This window comes from Acomys minous (genome assembly GCF_964271855.1).
Source record: "Acomys minous genome assembly, chromosome: 14".
In the NCBI taxonomy this organism is placed as follows: Eukaryota; Metazoa; Chordata; class Mammalia; order Rodentia; family Muridae; genus Acomys; species Acomys minous.
The window spans coordinates 32963516-32986975 of NC_140496.1; the positions used below are offsets into that span (position 1 = coordinate 32963516).

At 44.5% G+C, this 23460-nt stretch overlaps 1 protein-coding gene across 1 annotated transcript in view; it reads left to right on the forward strand.

Moving 5' to 3' along the window:
• The first annotated feature begins 841 nt into the window (after positions 1-841).
• The window catches only part of CES5A (carboxylesterase 5A), a 28397-nt gene continuing 5778 nt past the window's right edge, over positions 842-23460 (forward strand). The window contains exons 1-10 of the mRNA XM_084756451.1: positions 842-1069; positions 1960-2164; positions 5741-5879; positions 7812-7945; positions 10080-10233; positions 12625-12729; positions 14412-14516; positions 15793-15933; positions 18630-18698; positions 20505-20652. Of these exons, the coding sequence (XP_084612577.1) occupies positions 997-1069; positions 1960-2164; positions 5741-5879; positions 7812-7945; positions 10080-10233; positions 12625-12729; positions 14412-14516; positions 15793-15933; positions 18630-18698; positions 20505-20652 (1273 nt within the window). The 5' untranslated portion in view covers positions 842-996. The remainder of the gene's footprint in view (positions 1070-1959; positions 2165-5740; positions 5880-7811; positions 7946-10079; positions 10234-12624; positions 12730-14411; positions 14517-15792; positions 15934-18629; positions 18699-20504; positions 20653-23460) is intronic.

Genomic DNA, 23460 nt, shown 5'->3' on the forward strand with positions numbered 1-23460 from the left:
TATTCTATAGGCTGGGTCCAAGGCTGAGTATGAAGGAAAAAGCTAGAGCTGACTCAAGACATAATTTAAACCAGGAAAACATAAATGCTATGTTGAGTATACATAATTTAAAAAATATTTTTAAAATTTCATTTTAAAAATAATTACTTTTTTTTAAAAAATTGAAACTATACTTAAAAAAAGAAAACCCTTGACCCACAACATGGTCATAAGGCACATGTGTACTGAACCTGAGAAGTCACTGTAACTTTAACAAACACATACTTCATTCAGTTTGACATAGTCTTTACATGCCCCGTTGCCTCTCTCCTAGGTTCTCCAGTCACTGCAAGTTTGCAGCCTTCTAGACTTCTGTAGGCATCTGTTTTAGTTTGAATATAAACTATCTCCTACAGGATCAGGTGTCCTCAGCTGGCGGTGCTATTCTTAGAAATTATGGAAGCTTTTGGAGACAGGACAGCTGGAGGAAGTGATTCATTTAAGGGCTGGTCATCGAAGGTATCTTGCTTTTGGCCTCTTCCTATGTGCCTCTCTCTCTCTCTGCTCCCTGCCTGTTGTGGTAAAAACATTCTCCACATGTCAGCCCCTGTGAACCCTCTGAAACTGTACCCCAAACAAACATTCCCATGATTTCTTTAGGTTGGGTGTTTTATTACAGCAAAGAAAATGTCTGACCCATATGACATTTGTGTGAGAACCCTGGCTTAGCGGATCCTCAGAGTCCTTTCAACTTCTGTCATTCTATGAGCTTGAATTCTATTAAGATGCACAAGTGTTAATCATTACCAACTCTGTATGCAAATCAGAACAGAAAAGTTCCGCTTGGCCAATTCTCTGAAAATCTTGCCTTGATGTTATTCTTGATTTCTTCTGCGCCCTGTGTTTTGCCTGTCAACACCTGTCTCCTTCACAGGAAGCACTGTCTGGTCCCCCACCGAAGTTCTCTGAGGCCAGGAGCAGCTGTGGATATCCAGACAGCTCAGGGAGGCCAACGAGATGAGTGGGGATCAGGAACAGCCAGGACAGGCCCTAATCTGGGTCATCTGGATCTTCGCAGCCATCATCAGGGGTGAGGTGACCTGTAGATGAGGACGCTCAGGCTGTGGGAGAAGGGTGGGATTTTCTTCTAGGGGAAATGAATCTATTTCTTGGGGGTTCCACGGAGAGCTGCCTAGACCTTGAGCTCCTCATACACTGTAAGGAAAGGCACCATCCTGGCCACTGGGGAGACATGTGGACTGGAGCCTGTGCTCTGTGGCATTTGCTGTGGAGACAGGATTTGTCCAAATGACAGAACAGGTGATGCCAAGATGCCTGGGTCCTGCTAGGTAAGGAATTCAAGGCATACTCTGTGCAAAACTCAAGATGCTTGCATGCCTGCTTACCCAAGGCACCATCTTTGAACTCTTGGAAGAGGAGGAGCTGGTTTTAGCTGTCATCATGAGAATTTTTGTTTTACCTTCTCAGTGATATATGTGTGTGTGTGTGTGTATATATATATATATATATATATATATATATATATATATATATATATATATATATTTTACATGTAACCAAATCAGCTTCCTAACCCATCCTCTAGAATAAAATTTAAAGGTAGTTTGTTTAGTTATATAAATATCACCACCCAGCAACTGCAGACGATGACTGACAGATGGTGGTTTTATAGTTAGTATGAAAATGACGAGAGCGTACTACATCCAGCAATCAATTTGGCAGGGTCCTGGCATCTACAAAGCTCCAAAAAAAAAAGGCACAATTTTGGCATAGAAGAAGAGAAGCTTCTCCTCAAGTTCTTTAGTGTAGTTGTGGGCTCTCAGGAGCAACTGAGACAGGCCCTTGTGGTGGTGGTTTCTCAAACAGGAGAAGGTCCCAGCTACTGGAGCCTCTGAGTGGAGAGAGAGCCCGGCAGTCTCTGATCATCTTCCTTTTCAGTTCTCTCTTGTGTTTCCTCAGGGTCTGTGACTGAAGAGCCGCATAGGTATACCAGCCTGGGATGGGTGCAGGGGAAGCAAGCTACAGTGCTGGGGAGACTCCACCCTGTGAATGTGTTCCTTGGGATCCCCTTTGCTGCACCCCCTCTTGGACCCCTGCGATTTTCCAATCCACAGCCTGCGATCCCCTGGAATGGTTTACGAGAAGCCACTACCTATCCGAATTTGTAAGTCACAGGTGGCTTGTGTCTCCAGGATCTGAGAGAGATTGCTGAGGAGGAGGAGGAGGAATGTAGGCCATGAAGCCCAGGGGCAACAGAAAGGAAAGATGGGCATGAAGGTGGGAGGACCACAGACCTGGGGCGGTTTTTCCATGACTTAGGGCTCCCCTACTGGCAGTTCAGGAGAGTTGTTGGAGCTTCCTGCTTTCTTCTGAGCTTTCTGAATCAGACATTCCAGAGCCGAGCCCAAGAATCTGAGTGATCTGAAAGTTTTCTGGGGTTCTGAGCCCTGAGCAGGTGTAGGAAGTGCTGTGATGGCTCCCTGAGTCTTTCAATGAAAGGGACTTTCCTGGTGTTTTTGTGTAGCCCTTTACCCTGTGGTCAGTCTGGATGAGGACTTTAAAGAGCAGAACCACAGTGTGTGTGTGTGTGTGTGTGTGTGTGTGTGTGTGTGTGTGTGTGTGTGTGTGCACGCTAACTCCCACAGTCTCAATTGTGTTTAATGCAAGGCTAGGCCCAAAGTGAAAACTCCATAAATAAATACCCGTGGAATGACAGCATAGCTGTGGCATTAGTCTCTTTCCTCTGTGACCAAGTTCTGACAGAAAATGACTTAAGGTCAGAAGGGCTGATTTTGGTTCATTGGCTCATTGTAGGGAAGGCACAGCAGAGTCTGTGGCTGCAGGAGACTACAGCTGGGACCCCTCACATCTGGGCAGATGAGGAAGCAGAGAGCAGACTATGTTTTGTTCCTTTCTCCTCTTTTCTTGCCTGTGAGACTTGGGCCCATAGGTCTCATTTAGAGTAGATTCTCCCAGAGGAGCATTTTCTAGGAGATTCCAAATTCAGTCAAGTTGACAATGAAGATCAGACATCACCGATGCCTCAGTGACACAAGGGGCTTGGGAGGCAAGCAGCTCCGAGCTGGTGAAGAATTTCAGGTAGATGGGTGTTGGCATACTTTTCACCAACAATTTTTAATTTCGGTTGCTTGAATCTCTTTCTCTCTACTCCACCCCAATCCCTTCCAACACCCCAACACCAGGCAGCAGAGAAAGTAGGTTAGTGGGGGGAGAGGGCGTGATTTTCCTTAGCTGCTTCCCCCCTGTTCAGGCTCCTTGGGTCCTTTAGGGCAAGTCCAATTCTTGTTTCAATATATCTCTGATTTTTCATCTCTCTGCATCACCAGCAACCAGGAGCAGCAGGGTGGGGGATGGGGTAGGGTGGGTAAAGCACCAGCAGCCTTTTCTTTCTCAGAGCCTCCAGTCTCCCTTTGGGTCTGGCTTTTATCTCCACTGACAAATACTATGCCCCTGCGCAAGGTAGTTCACAGCTGACAAACATCTTGTGTCCTCTCAGGAGGCAGTTATCAGCTGTGGACAAACTGGAGCAGTCCTCATATCCCACTGATATTTAAAAAAAAAACATGTTTACATAGAAACCCAAACTTCCACCAACAGATGGGTAACCAGTTACCATGTTAGTTCTGAAAGAGTGATAAAATGCTGTGTGGGGAAGGAAGACTTGAAGATCCCTAAGGATGTCCAATTCTTCTAGTTTTGTGAAGCCCTTAGGTTGGATCACATGGGCTCGTGGCATTAGGGATCCAGTAAAGGAGTACCTTGGTACCAGGATATTCAGTACCCTATCAAAGATGACCTCATATGGCTCACATGTGGACTGGAAATAATGTGACAGAATTCTTTAGTTGGTTTATTCATTTGTCTTTTTGCTTGTTATTTATTCATTAACTTATTTATTCAACTCCAGAATCAGATACCGTTAGGTCTTGGAGACTTCCACAGTGAATTAAATAGATTCTTCAGTTTACAATGGGATTATGTCTTTGTAAGACATCATAAATTGAAAACATATTTACTTCTCCTACCTTACCTACTCTACCCTACACCATCTCCCCAGCACATAATGCATGAATCTGTGCCATTGTGACACTAGGGTCATTCACCTACACACCTGGACATCTAGAGTGCTGGCCCACATGAAGCTCACCCAGATAAAAATCAAAACTCAGTATTCAAGGTCTGGTTTCTATGGACTACATTATTGATTTTTTTAATGTTACGAAGTTGAGAAAAATCACATGATTATTATATGTTCTGCAGTGTTGTCACAGCCTCCCTCAAGAAGCAAGTAGACCAGTAATGACGGCATTCAGAGAAAAATGATTAATTGTGAAAGTGTGAGGAGTCAAGGCAACTATCAGGGGTCAGAGAAGGCATCTGAGAGAGCAGAGAATTGCCTAGCTCAGCTTTGCGAAAAGCTCAGGCATGCCTCTGTGGGAAGCAATGAGGCCTGGATTATGTTGTATTAATGACAACATATGAAGGACCCAGGAGCATAAACACCCAAGAAGGACCATATGCTAGGATCGGTGATAATATCTCATTGTTCACTAGTTTCCACTCCTCTGTCAAGAAGACAATAACAACTGAATGCTTAAGTATGACAGAAACATCCACACATACAGTTCCACTTTAAGTCACCCCTTAATCCTTTGGCTAAGACCCAATGTTGTACGTTCTCATTCTTTGTGTGTGTCAGGCCCTGTGTCAGGGTTTGTGAAGTGATTACTCTGGACTCACAGGATTTTCAGCTGCTGACACTTGAATTGGAAAAGATGATAATCTCACATAATAGGTCAGGGAAAGTTCTAGGGCATAACACACAGTCTGTGGCTGTTTCTAAAGAAAAGCTACGGTCACCAGGTGAAATCTCAGAAGGCTCTTTGGAGGAGGAGTATTTGGACTGAAGCTGGAAAAGGTGGGGCGAGGGGAGGATTGTGAACCAGAAAACATGGGGAGAAGCAATCCAGGCAGAGATGGATTGTGAAAAGCTTGTGTGCCTGAGCCTTCTGGTGTCTGTCTGGGATCTTGGTGTGGAGGCTGTGGAAAGATTCCCTTTGTTTCTCTGCCTGTACAAGAGAGAGACTGGTGGGAGTAGAACTTTGCCAAGCAACTCAGTGGGGAGCATAGACAGGGAATGTGCTTGGGGCTAATGATACAACTATCTCGGAAAATGAGCTCTCCTGTCCAAGAACTGAGCTAAAGGGTACCATCACTTATTAGTTTGTTTGCTTGTTTCTGAAAGAAGGGGCCCGGGGCACAATCAGATTCTGTATCTGTAGTTATGACATGTCTCTTTGCTCAGAAGGGATGGCTGGACCCTCCTCCTATTCCAATGGCCCATCCCTGGAAGGCATGCTGACATAAATGGTGGAGGGATTAGTTCTCTCAGTCTCTCTGTCTCTGTCTCTGTCTGTCTGTCTGTCTGTCTGTCTGTCTGTCTGTCTCTCTCTGTCTCTCTGTCTCTCTGTCTCTCTCTCTCTGTCTCTCTCTGTCTCTCTCTGTCTCTCTCTCTGTCTCTCTCTCTGTCTCTCTCTCTGTCTCTCTCTCTCTGTCTCTGTGTCTCTGTCTCTGTCTCTGTCTCTGTCTCTGTCTCTCTCTCTCTCTCTCTCTCTCTCTCTCTTTCTCTCTCTCTCTCCCCTTCCCACCACTCCTCCTCTTCCTCCCCTTCCCCATTCCTCTTCCTAAACCTCCTCTTCTCCATCTCCCTCCCTCTCAGGTGCTTTCAGAATGCAGGATGGCTCTTCACATATCAAAAAATGCTCAAAGTGCACTACCCTAAACTTGAAGTATCAGAGGATTGCCTGTATCTCAACATTTATGCACCAGCACATGCCAATGATGGCTCCAATCTCCCGGTAAGACTGCCTACTGCACTGGGGAGCCACTAGCAGGCCTGGGAATGGGGCACCTAGAATTAGACCTAACCTCATATCAGGTAAGAGAAAAATTTCATCACACAAGTAACTTTTTTTTTTAAAAATCGAAATGGGAGCTGTCCATCCTTGTTTTTCTTGGGTATTGTAATAGTAATGATTTAACTTTCAATTTTCATTTCATTTTGTTCCCCCTCCCCCTCTCTGGTAAGTATTAAAATTGTCTGTGCAACTTAGAAAAGATACATTTTAAAAAGATTCTGGTTGCTTTTGAGTTTGAGAACTCACCCTTTTAAAAGAGTATAATTAAATCATTCAACTTTCTTTACCTAATTCTACAGCCAGGTACTAATGTCAAGTTCTTCATTTAAAAAAAAAAAAGGAACTCTGTAGAATGAAGGAAGGGTTTCTATGATGTGTATTTAGCCATATCCCTTCTTTCAGCATGCTTCTGCAATGAGAGAGTTTTGGCATGGCAGCAACATTTGTCAAGTACTTACTGTGTACCAGGCACTGGGCATTGTATCATTTAATGCAGTGTGTAAGAGTGGTTGAACTCATTTGGCAGATGAGGAAGTTGAGGCACAAGGAGTGCACATGGGCTTGCTCTATGTTGTACAAAGCCAATGCTTTTCCTCTGCCACCCTATTCTCTTTTCCTGTCTCAAATATGGAGTTAGAGGAATGGAATGGATTTATTATGAGCAATGAAAGTAGTGACAATGGCTTTTGAATAGTATTTTGTGTTCATTGGTCTTAATTTTTCCTAAACATGGGAAACTTTCTGCACTCCCCCTTTCTGGCCTTTTTACACTGAAGATTAAAAAAAAAAAAAGAAACCCCAAACCCTCTTCAGCTGATATCTTAGTAATCTGTCTCATCATTTTGATAGAATACCAAGGCAAAAGCAACTTTAGGAAGAAAGGATTGATTTGGGCTCACAGTTCTAAGGGGTCCAGTCTATCATGGCAGAGATGTCACAGGCTCTGCAGACCAGAGCAGCTGCTCATGCTGGACCCACAGCCAGAACCAGAGACGTGAAGGCTGACACTCACCTCGCTTGCTTCTTTTAGTTCTACCCACGACTCAGTTACACTCATGTAGATAATCTTTCACAACTATGCTAACCTTATCTAGACAATCCCCGACACACTCAGCTGGGAGCGCATCTCCTAGGTGACTCTAGAGCAGGGGCTCTCAGCCTTCCTAATGCTGCAGCACGTTAATATACCTCATGTCATGGAAACTTCCAACTAGAAAAGTATTCTCAATGATACTGCATAGCTGTAATTTTGCTACTGTTATTAATCATAATTTAATTATCTTCATTTTCTGATGGTCATAGGCAACCTCTGTCAGATGATCATTCGACCCCCAGATTGATACTGCTGCTCTAGAGCCTGTGAGGTTGACAGTTTTAATGTCACAGCATTTGCTCTTATGTGGGCCTTACAGTGGTTTCCATCTTTCTGTGGGCCATGGGCTCCAGAGGATTCAGTTACCAGACTCTAAGCACTTGAGCCGAGTCAACACCGTCCTAAAAGCATTAGCTGCAGACTCTTATTTGGACCCCACAAAACCTCCTAAGAAAGATACTTATACTCTTTACAACTCTTCCTTAAGGCAAAGGTGGGGGAGAAACTGACCCCAGAGAGGTTGAAAAGCCTGTCAGTGTTCACTCAGCTTATCCAATCTATGTACTCAGATGCCAGGAGTCTATATGCTTAACCCTGGGCCTAATGAAAAGATAAGACCTTGGAGCCTACTTATAAAGAAGAGTGAGGCATTTATATTTTTCTCAAAAACAAAACAAAACAAAATGAAATAAAACAACAGCAACAATGATGACAACAACAACAACAACAAAACCAACAAGCATGGAAAGGGATTGACTGGGTTGTTTCTGTCTCCGCAGGTCATGGTATGGGTACCAGGAGGTGGCTTTGAGACTGGCTCAGCCTCCATCTTTGATGGGTCTGCCCTGGCTGCCTATGAAGATGTGTTGATTGTGACCATCCAGTACCGCCTAGGAATATTTGGCTTCTTCACGTGAGTCTCCTCTGATGAATGGCACTCCAGACCACAAAGGGAAGCTGGGCAGTGGCTGTGAGTGGCAGCCAGCTACTTTAGGAGGAATGAACCTGCAGTGGCATTGAGTAAACCAGGTCCTAATTAGTTAGGCAATTTAGCACATTAGCATAAAACCCCTCAAATGCTAGCAGTTTAAAAAGACTTCTTCTCTATCAAGGGAAGTCCACGTTTGTGGCCCTAATGAACAGATGTCCTTGCACATGGTCAACCAGGGCTCTAGGAGGCTTCCATCTTGTGGCTCTGATGCAGATGCTCTCAACTTGCATTGGATGAGTGATGAAGAAAGTGCACAGAGGGCCACACAGCGGAAGTGTTCCTGGGTCCGCCTGAAGATGGCACCCATCAGTCTGCTCATAGATCCGGAATTGTGTGAATCTGATAGTTTGGGACAAGCCTAATTGGGCAGGGAGTTGAACACCATGGTGTTCATGGAATTTGAAACTTCATCTTTTGAAGGCCAAGGGCCCTAGAAGTATCCTGCTCCGAGGAGCATACTAAGAAGTATGCTTTAGAAGAGATAGGAGGCTAGATGATGCGTGATGGCTGTGCTTTAACAGATGAGAGGCCAGGAAGGAGGCTACTGTTGTCTTCTTGAATCTATAAAAAGCAAAAGGTAGCAAGTGCAGCACAATGTGCCTGGTATCCGTGTTTCCAGCAGTGCTATTGCTATCTTAGGTTCATGAGGAATATGAGGCCAAGTGGTTAAACGACTGGCCCAAGGCCATCCAGAAATGATGACCAAGCGATGAGTCCTATGCTACACCTAGAGCTCTTTAAAAAAAAAGATTTATTTATGTATACAGATCTCATTATAGATGGTTGTGAGCCAATATGTGGTTGCTGGGAATTGAACTCATGACCTTTGGAAGAGAAGTCAGTACCCTTAACCTCTGAGCCATCTCTCCAGCCCAAGTTCTTAATGATTATGGTGAGATGCCTCTCCATCTGGGAGGAATGGGAAATAATTGTGGGACCCACCATGGAATGGAAGTTAAATTGACAGGACTTGGAGAGGGCTGAGAATGAGACCTTAACCTTAGCTGGCCATGGTTACCGACAGACAGAGGGACGTAGAAGGAGGAACAGGTTGGAGAACTGGAAGATGGTAGAGGATCCTAAGATTTCCACATGGCAGTTCTGGGCCCCAGCGGTTCTTTGGTTTTCTACTATTTTCAGGTGTTTCCTTATGAGTTGCTCAGTAATTCTGGGAAACATGCAATGTCTTGAGGCAGATGCATGAGATGTAATCAGGAGTGTGGATTCTGTAGATAGAAACATTGAATCCTATTTTTTTTCTAGATCTTTCTGTCAAGGAGATTTAAAATCTCTATGCCTGAAGTTCCCAGTCCATTTGAACGCGATGAGTATCATGATGGAGCGCTCACAGATTTATCTGAAAAGAGCTGGCACTAACTGTGGCCTTGGGGATAGTTTGCCACTGCCCTGTCCTCTCCATCCGGCATGGAAGGAGCAAAGATGGTGGGATGTATAGCCCAGTCTTTCTCCACTCAATCCTCAGTATCTCCTGCCAACAACACATGCTGCAGTCCAAGCAATGCAGTTTGTAGAGGTCAACTTTCTGGTAGCAGGGCAGAGAAAACCCAGAGAGGCAATGAGGATAATGTCCAGACACATCTGTCTCATGGGCTGTGACGCTTATAGGAGTATTAGCTGTACACTTCTTGGGGCCATGCTGGGTACACCTGCTGCTGTAGGTCCCACCTTTATTGTTAATAATTAGGCAATTTAGGATGTTGTCATTCATTGGAATTTCTTGGTCCAGGAAGGCTTGGCTCAATTGGCAGGAATAACTTGCAGCAGCAGCAGCAGAATTGTTCAGGGATGTATAGATTAAGGCGAGCCAAGAACACTGTAACATTGGACATGTGATATTGCATGTGTACTTTTCTGGAATACAGAGCATCCACCATTCTCCAGGAAGGTCCAGAAATTGGGCACAAAGACTGATGTCCTCAGCTCTTTTAGGGCTCTGCTTCCTAATGTCCTACCAGCTCACAGCTGACTGAGAACTGTGGGGACTCCTCGACTCTTAGTAGCCATCTAAGAACTCCCACTTTGCCTCTTTCCCCAGTACACAGGACCAGAATGCCCCTGGGAACTGGGCCTTCCATGACCAGCTGGCTGCCTTGCTGTGGGTCAAGGAGAACATCAAGTTCTTCGGTGGAAATCCTGACTCCGTAACCATCTTTGGTGGCTCAGCAGGAGCCATAAGCATTTCTAGCCTTGTGAGTTTTCTGATTTATGACTTGTCTGGAGAGGGATTATAATCATAAATACAAGAGATACCACCTATAGTTGGTTGCTGCCCTTATGTTGATATTTATTTCCTTGGGGTTGAAAAAAACACTTGTATCAATTCTTTGAGGATTTAATATGTGCATACAATGTATTTTGATCATGTTCATTCTCCTACTCCTCCAAGATCCAACTCTTCAAACTTCATGTCCTTTTTTAAAAAAATTTATCTTTATGCATGAGTACTGTATCTGCATGTACACCTGCAGGCCAGAAGAGGGCATTATATCACATTATAGATGGTTGTGAGCCACCACGTCGGTTCTGGGATCTGAACTCAGGACCTCGGGAAGAGCAGACAGTGCTCTTAACCACTGAGCCATCTCTCCAGCTCCTTCATGTCCTTGTTTATTTCTAATAACTCACTGAGTTCAGTTTGAGCTGCTCATATCCACATGTTGTGTGGAGTAGTCCATGGAGTAGAGTACACATTTTAAAGGATACGTATTGCTCCACTGCTAAGTTGTGAGTCTGGGGCAAGTCTCATTTCATGAACAAGACAGCTAACATCAGGAAAGTTTAGATGAATTTCTAGAGTCATACTGTAAGAGAAAAAAAAATGTCTGTGTTTGCAGAGTTGAATGCCTACATCCTAGTCATCAGGAGTAGTAAGCACTTGTCTGTCTGTCTGTCTGTCTGTCTGTCTCTGTCTCTGTCTCTCTCTCTCTGTCTCTCTCTCTCTGTCTCTCTCTCTCTCTCTCTCTCTCTCTCTCTCTCTCACACACACACACACACACACACACACACACACACACACGGAGGGAGGCCAGCAGATGGCACACGATGAGAGCCTGTGAAGGAAAAACATCACATCTTGAGCCAGGAAGTAGAGAGAGAAACTCATTTTATTAACCACTCTCTCCTTACTTTAGTCCTTTTCAAGACCAGGGTTTCCTAATTGGTTCTACCTCTAGCAAGTTTCACACTCTCTTCCGATACTGCCATCCTGGAGAGGGAGCATCTAGCATTTGGACCTTCTTGGGGATGAGGGGGTGGAATTGTCCACTAGAAAAAACTCAGCTAGAGAACAAAGGCTCGTAGTTGCACACACAGTGCTCATTTCTCACTGAAAGCTGCGTGCAGGCATTGTTCTTTTAGAGCTGGTCTGCTGCCCAGAATTTGGACGTGAATCCTTTGTATAGATCAGCTGCAGAACTCGCTGCCTCTGATTACAGTTTCTGAGGATGATTTTTTTTATTACGGTCAGCACCCATTTAAACACATCTACAAAGTAGCTTGTCGTCTGTAAAGAAGCTTTTAGCGAACCACTCTTACACCGTTATAACCGCATAGCAAGCGTGATGGTTATAACAGCATAGCAAGCTTTTACGGTTTTTTCCGCTCAAAGATTTCACTCCCACACACACCAAACTGGACAGCAGATTGGATGTATGCAGCCACCCACCTTTATCACAGCATCACAGCGCCTCCTTTTCCCCTGAGAGGCCCCCTGGTCCACGTGATAGTCATAATCACAAGTGCAGCTGACAATGCAGCCTTGGCAACAACATACATGACCTTTGGCAAACGACTGATACAAATAGAAATGCATGAGTGTGGTTAAAGAAAAAAAAAGGACTGTCCCCAAGTGGTCAGCATTTCCATGACATAAATTAATATGTTAGTCAGAGGTCAGTTACATGACAGTGGCTTAAGAGGGTTTTTGCTGTAGTGCCCAGCCCTATTCAAGGTAACGATGTTTTCAATATTGCCTTCTAAGGAGGACTATGTTAACCCATGTTATATATATATATATATATATATATATATATATATATATATATATATGAGACAAAGTGAAACTGGCCATGAGTGACTGTTCATATTCAATACTTATCCTACTCCAAATAAAAATACCTATGACACAGATAGAATTTTTGCCACAGTGTTTCAGAGGAATAAACTTACGCCTGGAACTATTAAGCGACTTGCTGGAAGGAAGGGCATAGAAGACTCCAGGAACCATGGCAGAAGCGCTGACTAAGTGTTCCTGAGTCCAATCCTGGAGGCACATGCCTGTAACCCTGGAACCGGGGTGGGGGTGGGGCTGAATCAGAAGGATGAGGGCAAGCCTGGGCTACAGAGTAAGATCAAAGCGGGGGGGGGGGGAAGTAATAAAGAAATGGGGACTCACAGAGGTAAAATAACCCATTCCAGCCTCTATGTCTAGTCCTTAAACTCCCAGGCAAGCTCTCCAGGCCAAAGCTTGGATCCTGGGGGAGGTTTTCTGGAATGGTATCTTAAAGGACGGAATGAGTGGCATGTACCACGGGTGTGGTTCTGGGATAACTGCTGCTGAGTCTCCTACATTCTCTTTCCAGGTTCTATCTCCTTTGAGCAATGGCTTGTTCCACAGAGCCATCATGGAGAGTGGGGTGGCCATCATCCCCAGCCTGAAGAGCCTCGACTCTGAAGTGAGCCATGACGTAGGTATACCCTGTCCACATCTCCAAGTCCCCAGCAACCCGCGGGCCGCCATCTTCTCATCACTCAATGAGCTTTCCTTACTGACCATGTTCAGAGAACCTCATGCATAGTCCAAGAGCAGTCTTGTGCCTGTATGGGAGGCATGGTCAACAGGAAAGGGTAGGGTTACACAGCACAGCATAACTGGTGTGCTGAAGCGAGTGTGTGTACATAGGTCATAGAGGAAAGGACTCCAGCCATAACACGACATTCCTGTTGTGCCTGAGTGAGCACATGTGTGTCATAGTTCTTAAATAATTCTTGTGGGACACAAATAAGTCCTAGTTACTCTCATTATTCTGTGACGTTGGTCTTCTGTGCCGGTCATATTTTATGCTACCCTAGGGTGCAATGTTGAGGGCATGATGCACTGGCTAATGGAGTTAAGGGATTGGGGCTGCTTATCCCAGATATTGTTATCCCCTGGGAATTATTCATCCAGTGCTACATTGCTCTTTTTATTTCTCTTCCTTCTTTCCATCTGTCCTTTGTTTCTTCCTCCCATCCTCCCTCCCTCCCCCCTTTCCTTCCTCTCTTCCTTTTTTCCTTTTCTTGAGGTGGTTATCTCACTATGTTGCCTAGGCTGGTCTCAAATTTCAGGGCTGAAAAGACCCTCCCCTCTGTCTTTAGAGTATATAGGACCACACTTGGGAAACCCATTCCCTGAGCTCACATGCTATATTTTCTTAAACATGATGTAGAAAATAGCACACCCCAAAGTCTAAGTCATGTCATAAAACTGTGAATTAGCCCTAGTACAGGTGAATAGTGACTTTGCCAATACTTAATACAAAGACACGTTCAGCTTGTGCATTCATTCGTTCTCTCCCAAAACACTTGCTGAAAAGCGCAGCTGGTTCTCAGTGCTGTATTAGGACTCACAGCTTTCTCAGTGGAGAGGGCATACCCTCAACTAGAGAAGGCCATGATCTTTTTGTTATGGAGAACGTTACCTGAGTCTGTGCATTGGTGTGGAAAGTGGCCCCTGAATGACCTACAGTCACATGTGGATGCTGTATGCCAGGCGCGTGTGTGGCACTGCAGTGGTCTGGAAGGATTGTCTTAGAGAACTTAGGCTTAAATTAGAGAAAAATAGATAGGAGCAAGTATCAAATTATACTTGTGAAACGAAAAAAGCAAGATTAGTATTTTTGGAGATTAAAGGTCTAGAGATTCCTTGCCATGTGTGTGGGGGGTGGGGTGGGGGGGGGGCTGAAGCTTAATCAGCACAGATATAAACCCAGCACTGCTCCCAGGTCCTGTCCCAGCTGATGACTGGAGCTTGCAAATTATCCCTCACTCTTGAGGTTCCAGCTCCATTGAACACTCCAAGATGAGAACCCATGGCATTGTAGCTAAGTCCACAGGACTGGTATATCAGTGATTAGGAGGGAACCCCAATTCCAATCCCTGGCTGTAGACTGACAACCCCTTTCCCTCAGCTCTGGCAGCCACTGGAGTCAGGATAACAGAAAGCTAACCTCATTGTCGCAGCATGGACCTACAGAGAGTCCAGGCGGCATGCTGGACCCCACATAGACAGGCCACCTGTGGCTGGCAGGGGTGAGGTGGGGGTGTCACTTTCCAGGCTTTCGTGCCCCTGCATGCACTCAGTACCACTATCTGCCGTCTCTGTGAACAGTTGCAGGTGGTTGCAGATGTCTGTGGTTGCGATGCATCAGACTCTCAGGCTTTGCTGAAGTGCTTGAGGGAAAAGTCTTCCCTGGAGTTGCTGATCCTTGGCCAGGTGAGGAGGGAGGGGAAGATCTGGGGGCGGGTAACTCAGTAGGCTATACAGAGCAAACGGCTAAACATTCGGTCTCCTTTGTTTTGACTGGAGACTTTGACAAAAGAGGGGTTGGAGATTCACGGCAACATCTGAATGATGTGGGAGTTCAGACTCTTGCAAGTGATTTAAAAAACACGGTAAGACAAGGACTTTGCTCAGGCTGGGTTGTTGTTTAGACATTGAAGGCATCGGCCTGGAAAGAGAGCCCCGCTTGTGGCACATTGACCTTGAAGTTAGAGTCAAGATCAAGAGCTGGGGGTTATAATTGGAAGAATTTATTTTCTTGTCCTAACAGAATAGGAATGGGCAGAGAGATGCTCACTGCTGTAGGCATCCAACCAAAGTCTGGCTGGCACTAGTGATTTCCACCATTAGATGGCTAATTGGACTATTAGTTGTAATGGACCTTCCAGCCTCAAGACTCTGCTAGTCCTTGGTTGGATAAGTTTGTTACTTATTAGACTCAAATGTTTGTAGGTTCTCAGCGTGTGTAGAACACTTGCATCCTAGAGTCTGAAAGTGGGAAATAGTGACCCACCATTGTAAGCTCTTGCACGGCCCTTCAACCCAATTCAGTAAACAGGAACCTGAAAAAGAGAAAACATGATCAAGGCTAATGAGAACACACACACACGCGCACACACACACACGCACACGCACACGCATGCACGCACGCACACACGCACACACACACACACACACACACGCACACACACACACACACTGATCAGAAACAGTTGTTGCTTTCCGAGGCCTAAAGCGCAGGAATGGGTCTGTACCTGTCATCTTCATCCCAGCCTCTCCCCCCCTTCCCATTTTGGTCGGAAGTTCTCAGACTTGAGCAGGCCTCGGCATCACCGGAAGCTGGCCACAGTGGCAGCCCACTAGACTGTTCTCAGAGTTCCCTGCTCATCAGCCCTGAGAGCTTGTAAATCTAATACATTTCCAGACGATGTTGATGCTGCTGGTCTACGAACCCCTTGGAAGATTTCTGTGCTTGGCTATTATGTTTCTTTGGTTGATATTATTATTGCTGGTTTGTTTTTTTTTTGTTTTTTTTTTGTTTTTGTTTTTTTTTTTTTTTTTTTTTTTTTTTTTAGCAGATGAGAAACTATGGCAAAGAAAGGTTTAGATTTGGCTGGGCTGATTTTTGTTTTTCCCTCTTCTGGATGCAATTGGACTTCTGAGGACAGCGATTTTGTAAAACTGTTGGTTTTTCTTCGCCTTGTTGCAGAAAACAAAGTCGTTCACTCGAGTGGTCGATGGTTCGTTCTTTCCTCAAGAACCGATAGAACTATTGTCTCAAAAGGCATTTAAGGCAGTTCCCTCTATCATTGGCGTCAATAACCAGGAGTGTGGCTACATACTGCCCATGGTAAGAATTCTGGCTGCCCCCACCCCCCACTCCGCCTCTTCCCTCGACAGCAAGGCAACCGTTTGCTTCCATAGATGATTCCCCATGTGAGAAGAGTTGGAAGCCTGTGGTTATTGATGAAGCAATCATCTTCCCACTGACCAGAAGAGGGGACTTAGTCTGCTTAATGAGAGGTTTATTTGGCTCCTGATTTTGGCCAATAGAAAGTAAAATCAGCATGGTGCCATCCTTTGGAGGTGACTTCACAGGCTATGTTACAGTATGATGGAGGAGCAGGAAAGGAAAGAGCCCCATGCAGAATGGGTCCAGCATAAAGAGTCAGTCCTACTTTACACGTCAACCTCTTGAAAACTAACCAGATCCTAGGAGAACTACATTAATCTCAGCACACGATGGTGCTCCCATGACCTAATCACTTTTGCCTAGGTCCTACCTCTTAGAGATTTACCATTGTACAATACATTTTAATGAGAACAAAACTCCTAGCCCATGAACATTTGCTTGGGCATACTCAAACACATCTAAACTATAGGCAAGAAGAACTAGGGTCTGGAGGATCAGCAGTATATATGTCCATCTTGCTCCTTATACAGAGTTAATACAAAAACAAAAAACAAAACCAACAATGGTGTACAAAGGAGAGAGTTGGATCCATTCGTCTTTACTAAAACAAACAAACAAAAAACAAAAACAAACAAACAAAACCAAAACTGAAACAAAAAAACTAACGTGATTATTTCAAGTAAATACAGTTACCATTTCAGATAGCTTTGAAACGCTTCATTCCTTCAGATATTTTTTATATCCAGTCCTGGTCCTGGCATTTTCCCTTCTGAGAACATTTTCTAAGTTTGCTTCTGCCATAGAATTATGAAACGCAAGGAAGTTGTATAGAAAACGCCCAACCTTCAGTAGCAGATATTCCCAGGTTCCTGCTTCCTGTCAGGCCACATTCTCCAGGGTCACACAGCAAGCATGCATAATCAAAGGATGCTTTCAGAGCATGCGCAAAGCAGTGAAGAACACACAGGGGGGGGGGGGAAGACTTATTCAGGGGTGTCAGAGGGCAGGGAGGAGAAGTCCCTCTGAGGCGGGGATGATTGAACAAATCTTGGGTGAACAGAGGGAAGGATGGTTTCTGGACCCTGGAATTTAAGCTTTCCGTCTGCTTTCGAAGTTCGGAGGAGAGGTCAAATTCATTATGACGTCAACACTCATTTACCTAGACCAACCTCTGTTTTAAACTGGCAGGGTAGCAGGGAGATAGGACTAAGGAAATAAAGCAATCACTGGCCATAACCACTGTGACCAGTCCCTGGAGTGTCTTGCACATAAGAACACATTCCATCTGAATAGGAACTTGCAAACAGGCATCGTATCTTCTACTTTATAGTTAAAGAAACTGACCTTCGGAAGGAGAGTGGTGTTCCTGTCACCCAGCCAATAAGGAGACAGTACTGTGGACCATTTATGCGTTTAGCCTCTGCTTTTCAAGCTGGAGATACATTGAATAGCCTGGCATCTTGCAATCGCTCAGCAAATACTAGGTCTTGGAATAATCCTGGAGATGGAGGGTGGGGGGGGGTGATGTGTACACAGATAGGCACCATGGGCGGGGGGGGGGGGGATCCAATGGGCATTGGTTTCAGCTAAATCTGTCCTTGTTGACTGGAGACCTAAAGCAAATCCAGTGTTTTACTTAAGAGGAAGGCTAGTAGTCAAAATGTGTCTGTGGAAAACTGTCAGGGAGGAAGATGACAAGATTTTCTAGTCAATCTATCTGCCTACTGAATCGTAAGTCTACCCACTCATGGTGTTGAGCCATAGCACAGCCAGGAAATGATCTGTGTAAAAGAAGCGCCGCTGTGAACCCTTTCCAAACAGCAACTCTCTCCTCCACTGCCTCTGCTCCTTTGTGGGCAGTTTGCTGTTTTCATCTCACGAGTGTGGAATCTGAGACATGAAGAATTCTTTGCAGACTCACCACAGCCCCCAGCCCCAGCCCCCTGAAATGTCCTCAACCCCCTCTGCCTTCTTAATGGTCCTGACTAGACAAGGTTTTGGAAGGAGAGTGACAGACCCGCTGGCTTCTCTGTGAACCTGGGATTGAACTGAAGTTTCTATCAGTTCAGATCACCATGACCATGTGAGCTTTGATGTCTTAAACCATGGAAGTGCAGTTTTGGAGTGTCCCCCATGCCTGAGACTAAGCTGTCCCGAGTTTGCTTTCTCTCTGTCTTGTGGATGGTCACTTCCTCCCTGGGTTCTATAGAGTGTGCTCTTGTACTTGGATTCTTAGTATCTGTATGTCTTAAATTTCTCTTCTCAGGGTGCCTTTAGTAGTCTCATTGAAATAGTATCACTGCTTTAAAGACTAAATACTGTTATGTTCTTATGTAAAGTGGCAGAGGTGGGGTGAGAGGTTCATCACTTTAGCGTATTAAAGTGTTTAATCCAATTGATGACCTGTAACCACTTGAGTTTGACAGGGCTACAGGTATGACAGGGAATGGCTGCCTCTGATCCGATGTGGGAAGGGGAAATTCATTGACCAACTGATAGCTGAGGTCACCTGGGGCCAAGAGGGCTCCTTTTTTTTTTTTCACTCTGGGCTGGAAGAAATTAGGTGTTTGGGCCCTGTTTTACTTTCTGATGCCCAGGTGGCTCATGGTAGACTACCCTGCTTGTCTCCACAGAAGGACATCCCTGAGATTCTCCTCGGCTCCAACCAGTCCGTTGCTCTCAACTTGATACACGTTTTCCTGGTAAGTGATTGTGAGTAATGTGACTCTCCAGAGATTTGAGAGTATAGACATTCCATGGTGACTACTTAATCAACTAACTCAGTACATTTATTATTGATTCAAAATCACTTATCTCCATAATTTCTAAGTCCTAAGAGCTCCTTCTAGCCCTCATATCATCTAATTGTAAGAAACAGAATAAAGGGAATGGTTGGACTTCTAGCTGCAAAGGGGCCTGCCTGGGTAGGCCAAGGGACCTACTAGCTCCTTGCCTTGGCTATCCAATGGAGTAAACTGCATCTGAGGATTGAGGACTATTCAAGATATAAATTGAGTAGTGGGATCCCTCTGTCTGCATAGTAGTTGCCCCTTTGGGGAGATTTCCAATCGTCTGAGTCATAAGGAAAGGAACACTGGAAGAAGGGCATTTCAAACATCTCAAGCGTTATAAATATCTTGTATCTTGAGCCAAGTCTCATGGGTGGAAGCAAATAGGTTTTCTGGGAAGGCACGAAAGCAAAAGATGAGGTGAAACATCTGCAAGAAAAGACTTGGTAGCATGCAGGGGTGCTTCCCAAATGGTGAGTAGTCCTCTGACCTCATTCCAGATGCCTAAGAGTTGGCCTTGTGACTGTCTTCTGGGGGTTTGCCAGTGATGGACAGCCTCTCTGCCAGCCTGGATACTTCCAGGCCTGTAAAGTCTGTTCGTCTCATGGTCCAAGAGGACAGGCTCTTGTCCTACAGCCTGGTCTGCTGCAGCCCTCTCTTGCTTTGGGTCTGATTAAAATACCATCAGTCTTCTGAGGTCCTGAAGAGAGGCTCTCAATTGTACTCCCAGGTGAGGCTTGCATAGCTTTGCCTCCAAATTCTACAGAAATGTGCCCACGGCTGTGCCACCAAAATAAAGGCTTAAGGCACAACAAATTTCCCAGTATTCCCTAGATCATCAGACTCTTTTTAAACAGTCACCATGGTGACAGGCCCTCGGGTCATCAAGAAGCTGGCCTTCCACAGTCTGCCACTGGTGTTAGGGCAAGGTCAAGGTTAGAAGACTTGGAGGCAGCTGGAGGTGGGTCAAAGAAGGCAGCAAATGTCCAACATCCAATGAAGGCTCTCAGCAACGGGGCTCAGGAGCCAACAGATCAAGGCCTGCTGTCTGCCAGGCAGCATGTTCTCCTCGTTGTCTCAGATAATTCTTAGAATGATCCATTTTAAAAATTGTAGATGTAGAAACTAAGGCTTGAAGACACCAAATGGCTTAGAAGCAGAGCTTGTCCCAGGAGCAGGGACAGTTTTGTGGGTGTGTGGCCAGTGTGTCATATAATACTTCCTGCTCTGAAACGCCCCCACCCCCTTGGCTTGGTGTTCTGATGTCACCAACAGCAAATTCTTAACAACTTTAGAACACAGGACTCCAGATTTGCACTTTTCCCTGAGTGCCACCAATGTGTGTACTGTGTGTGGCCCAGAGCACGGGGCTTGAATACAAACTTATGAAAGAACTGTGGTTCCATCACCAACCATTTAATCCCTCCCTCCCTCCCTCTCTCTCTCTCTCTCTCTCTCTCTCTCTCTCTCTCTCTCTCTCTCTCTGTCTGTCTGTCTTACTTTCCAAATCCATGGACTTATTTTTAATGCATCCTAGGATTGCTTTGTGGGTGTAAATGAGGCAAGGTGTACATAGTATTTATGACTTCCCAGGCCGATGCTTAATTAACAGGTTAGGCATTGTTGTTAACTTGGATTTCCTATGACCATGAATTTTTCTTTTCCTTTCCCCCTTCTTTCCTTCCTCCCTCCCTCCCCTCCCTCCCTTTCTTTCCATAGCATATCCCCACCCCGTATTTGCATGTTGTGGCTAAGGAGTACTTCCAAGACAAGCATTCCCTGACTGACATCCGAGACACTTTACTGGATTTGTTTGGAGATGTATTCTTTACGGTCCCTGCGCTGGTCACAGCTCGGTATCACAGAGGTGAGTCTCTGACAAGAACCTTTCAAGGATGCAGAAGGTACAATAGGAGGCCAAGGGGGTCCATGTTGTCCACTGAGGAGCCACCCCTGCGTTCCTTTACTGTGAAGATCTCTTCGGTGTGTTGATAATGGAAGAACTCTATACCCATCATTGCAGTTCAGGAACCAGGACTACTTGTTATTTTAGTCCTATCCTTTCTTTTACTTTTCTTCTGGAGTTGGTTGTTTCTCAAAACATCTTAGTTACAGGAATGGGGGGGGGGATGAAATAAAAGAGAAAGTCCTTGGGGAGCAAATGTAAAGCTAGCCTCCCTTCATCTCTTCCTCCCCTCTCCTTTCCCCTTTTCTCCCTCTCTTCCCCCTCCTCCCTTCCTTCTTACTTTCCCCATTCCTATGTTTGTCTTCTAACAAATTCTTAATGACCTCTTTTATGCTTGACTCTGTCCTGTATCCTGGACAGCAGTGAGCAGAATAAATACCCTGCCACTGTTCTAGTTAGAGATGCTGGAAAAAAAAAAGAAATAAACTAATATAGACAGTGTCATGGTGATAAGTGCAGTGGCAGAAAAGAGGGACACAGGTGGCAGGCCTGGTTGGCATGGGAGGTCACTGCTGCACTAGGCCTCTTCATGACAGACCAGGTAAGAGAACTACTAAGTGGACTGCCGAATTGGACAGCACAGAAGTAAGTCACTGGTGACCTTGATGTCCACTTTAATTGAATGGTAAGAGAGCGGAAGCCTAATTTAAGTGGTTCAAAGAAAATAAGGGGACTTTTATCTGCAGACTCAATGCAGAATGACTGCACTTCTTTTGTAACAGTTTTGTAGAAATTATCAACCTCATTCTAAAATTTACGTGAAAACGCAGGGGTGGCCAAATTAATCTTGAGAAAGCCTAACACTAGAGGAGATACAGCTCACTTGATTTTAGGATTTGTCACTGAACTATGACAATTGATCAGGCCGCACCCCCCACTGAGGAGCTACTGGCAGTGGACAGTTACTGCTGGAATGGAGAGAGTCACCTGCTGTGAGTGTGGCCACTGTCAATTCCCAGTGCTTCGGTGTGTCACCTCCCCACGCACATATGGACAGCACTAAGTGAGATTAGGTTATAAAGTTAAAATGCATGAACTTAGGGGGAGGTAAAGAGGGGAAGTGTGAGTAGGTAGGAATAGTCCTATTTCATTATATATATGTATATAGCTCTCAAAAATAAAGAAAAGTTAAAAGAAAAGAAAGCATACTCCTTTAATCACACACACAATGCACATACCCCCCACATGTACATATGCATGCGCACACAATGCACACAGACATGCACGCATAAACGAACATACACACATATCCGTGTACACACATGCACAAACATGCACACACACATGCACATACACACATGCGCACACATGCATATACACGCAAACACATATGCACACAATGCACACACACACACACAAACCCAAATCTAACTGAAAAGACTGTGATATGAGTTCCTCTGTCCTTTCCCCTGCTTTGTTTGTTTCATTGGTTTTAAAGGTTTATGGAAATCTCGGCTGACTTGTTATGTCATAAACTGATAAAATCGGCTTCAGTGACCACTTAGGACAAATAACTTTATAAAGTTAGTATAAGAGCATCAGTAAAAAAAAAAAAATAACCAACAGTACTCTGAACAGTCAGTGAAACACAAAACCCAAGGAGTTATGGGATTAGAGTCCATCACATCCACACTACGTCTGTTTTGTTGTTGCTACTGTTGTTTTATTTTGTTTTTTTTTAAATTAAAGCAGACAAAGATACAAGAACGTATCACTTACATATAGAAAGAAATAAATGAACTGGTTTTGAGGAAATACTGAACAAAAACTTTAAACCGACTGTTTTAAATATGGACTGACAGATATGCTAGCCACACTGTCACTGCCACCTCAGCAAAAATGTCTTATTTTAAATATGTTCAAATGTCTAAAGGAAGCCATGAAAATAAATTATCACTAAATAGTGACTATAAAGAGATAGACTTTATTTTTTTTTTTACAACAAGAAGAGAGTGGATAGAGTGGAAAGGTAAAGTAACTGAAATGAACAAGTTACTCAAGGGATTGATCATAGATCTGGACCACATGAAAGAAAGAACAAGAAGCCAAGCTAAGCTATGCCATGCCATGCTATGCTAAGCTATGCTGAGACACTCAGTCTGAACGAGAAAAGAATAAAGGAAAATGAACAGATCATAGGAACCTTGTAGAACAATTTGATCAACCAAATGTATGTATAATAGGATCCCAAGAAAGACAAGAGAGATTAAAGAGGCAGGGAGAGTAAGTACTGGACAAAACATTCCAAAGTTACTGAAGGTTTGGCAGCTAAGAGTTCCAACAACCCTCCTATAGGAAAAGCTCAGAGACCATGAAGAAACACATTGTATCTAAAGCCAGAGAAACAAAAGAGCTTCATGGACACAGTAGGAGACCTGGTACTTGTCATCTAGAAATTAGAGGATCTACCCAAAGAAATGATGGTAGTCAGAAAGTATGGGGATGACATATTCAACGTGCCAGAAAATAAAATAGCCAAGGCTGCTAGCCAAGAATTAGATACCCAGTAAAACTGTCCTTCAGAAAACAAGGATAAACCAGGATATCCCCAGGTACACAGAACATGAGCTTATAGCTAACAAACTCGCCCAGGAGGAAAAGGGAGTCCTTTAAAGATTGTCTGCTAAGACAAAAGGATGCAGAAAGCATTTCAAATCCACATGAATAGGTAAGTAGCACAATAAAAATAACTGTGTAAAATAGAAGTCA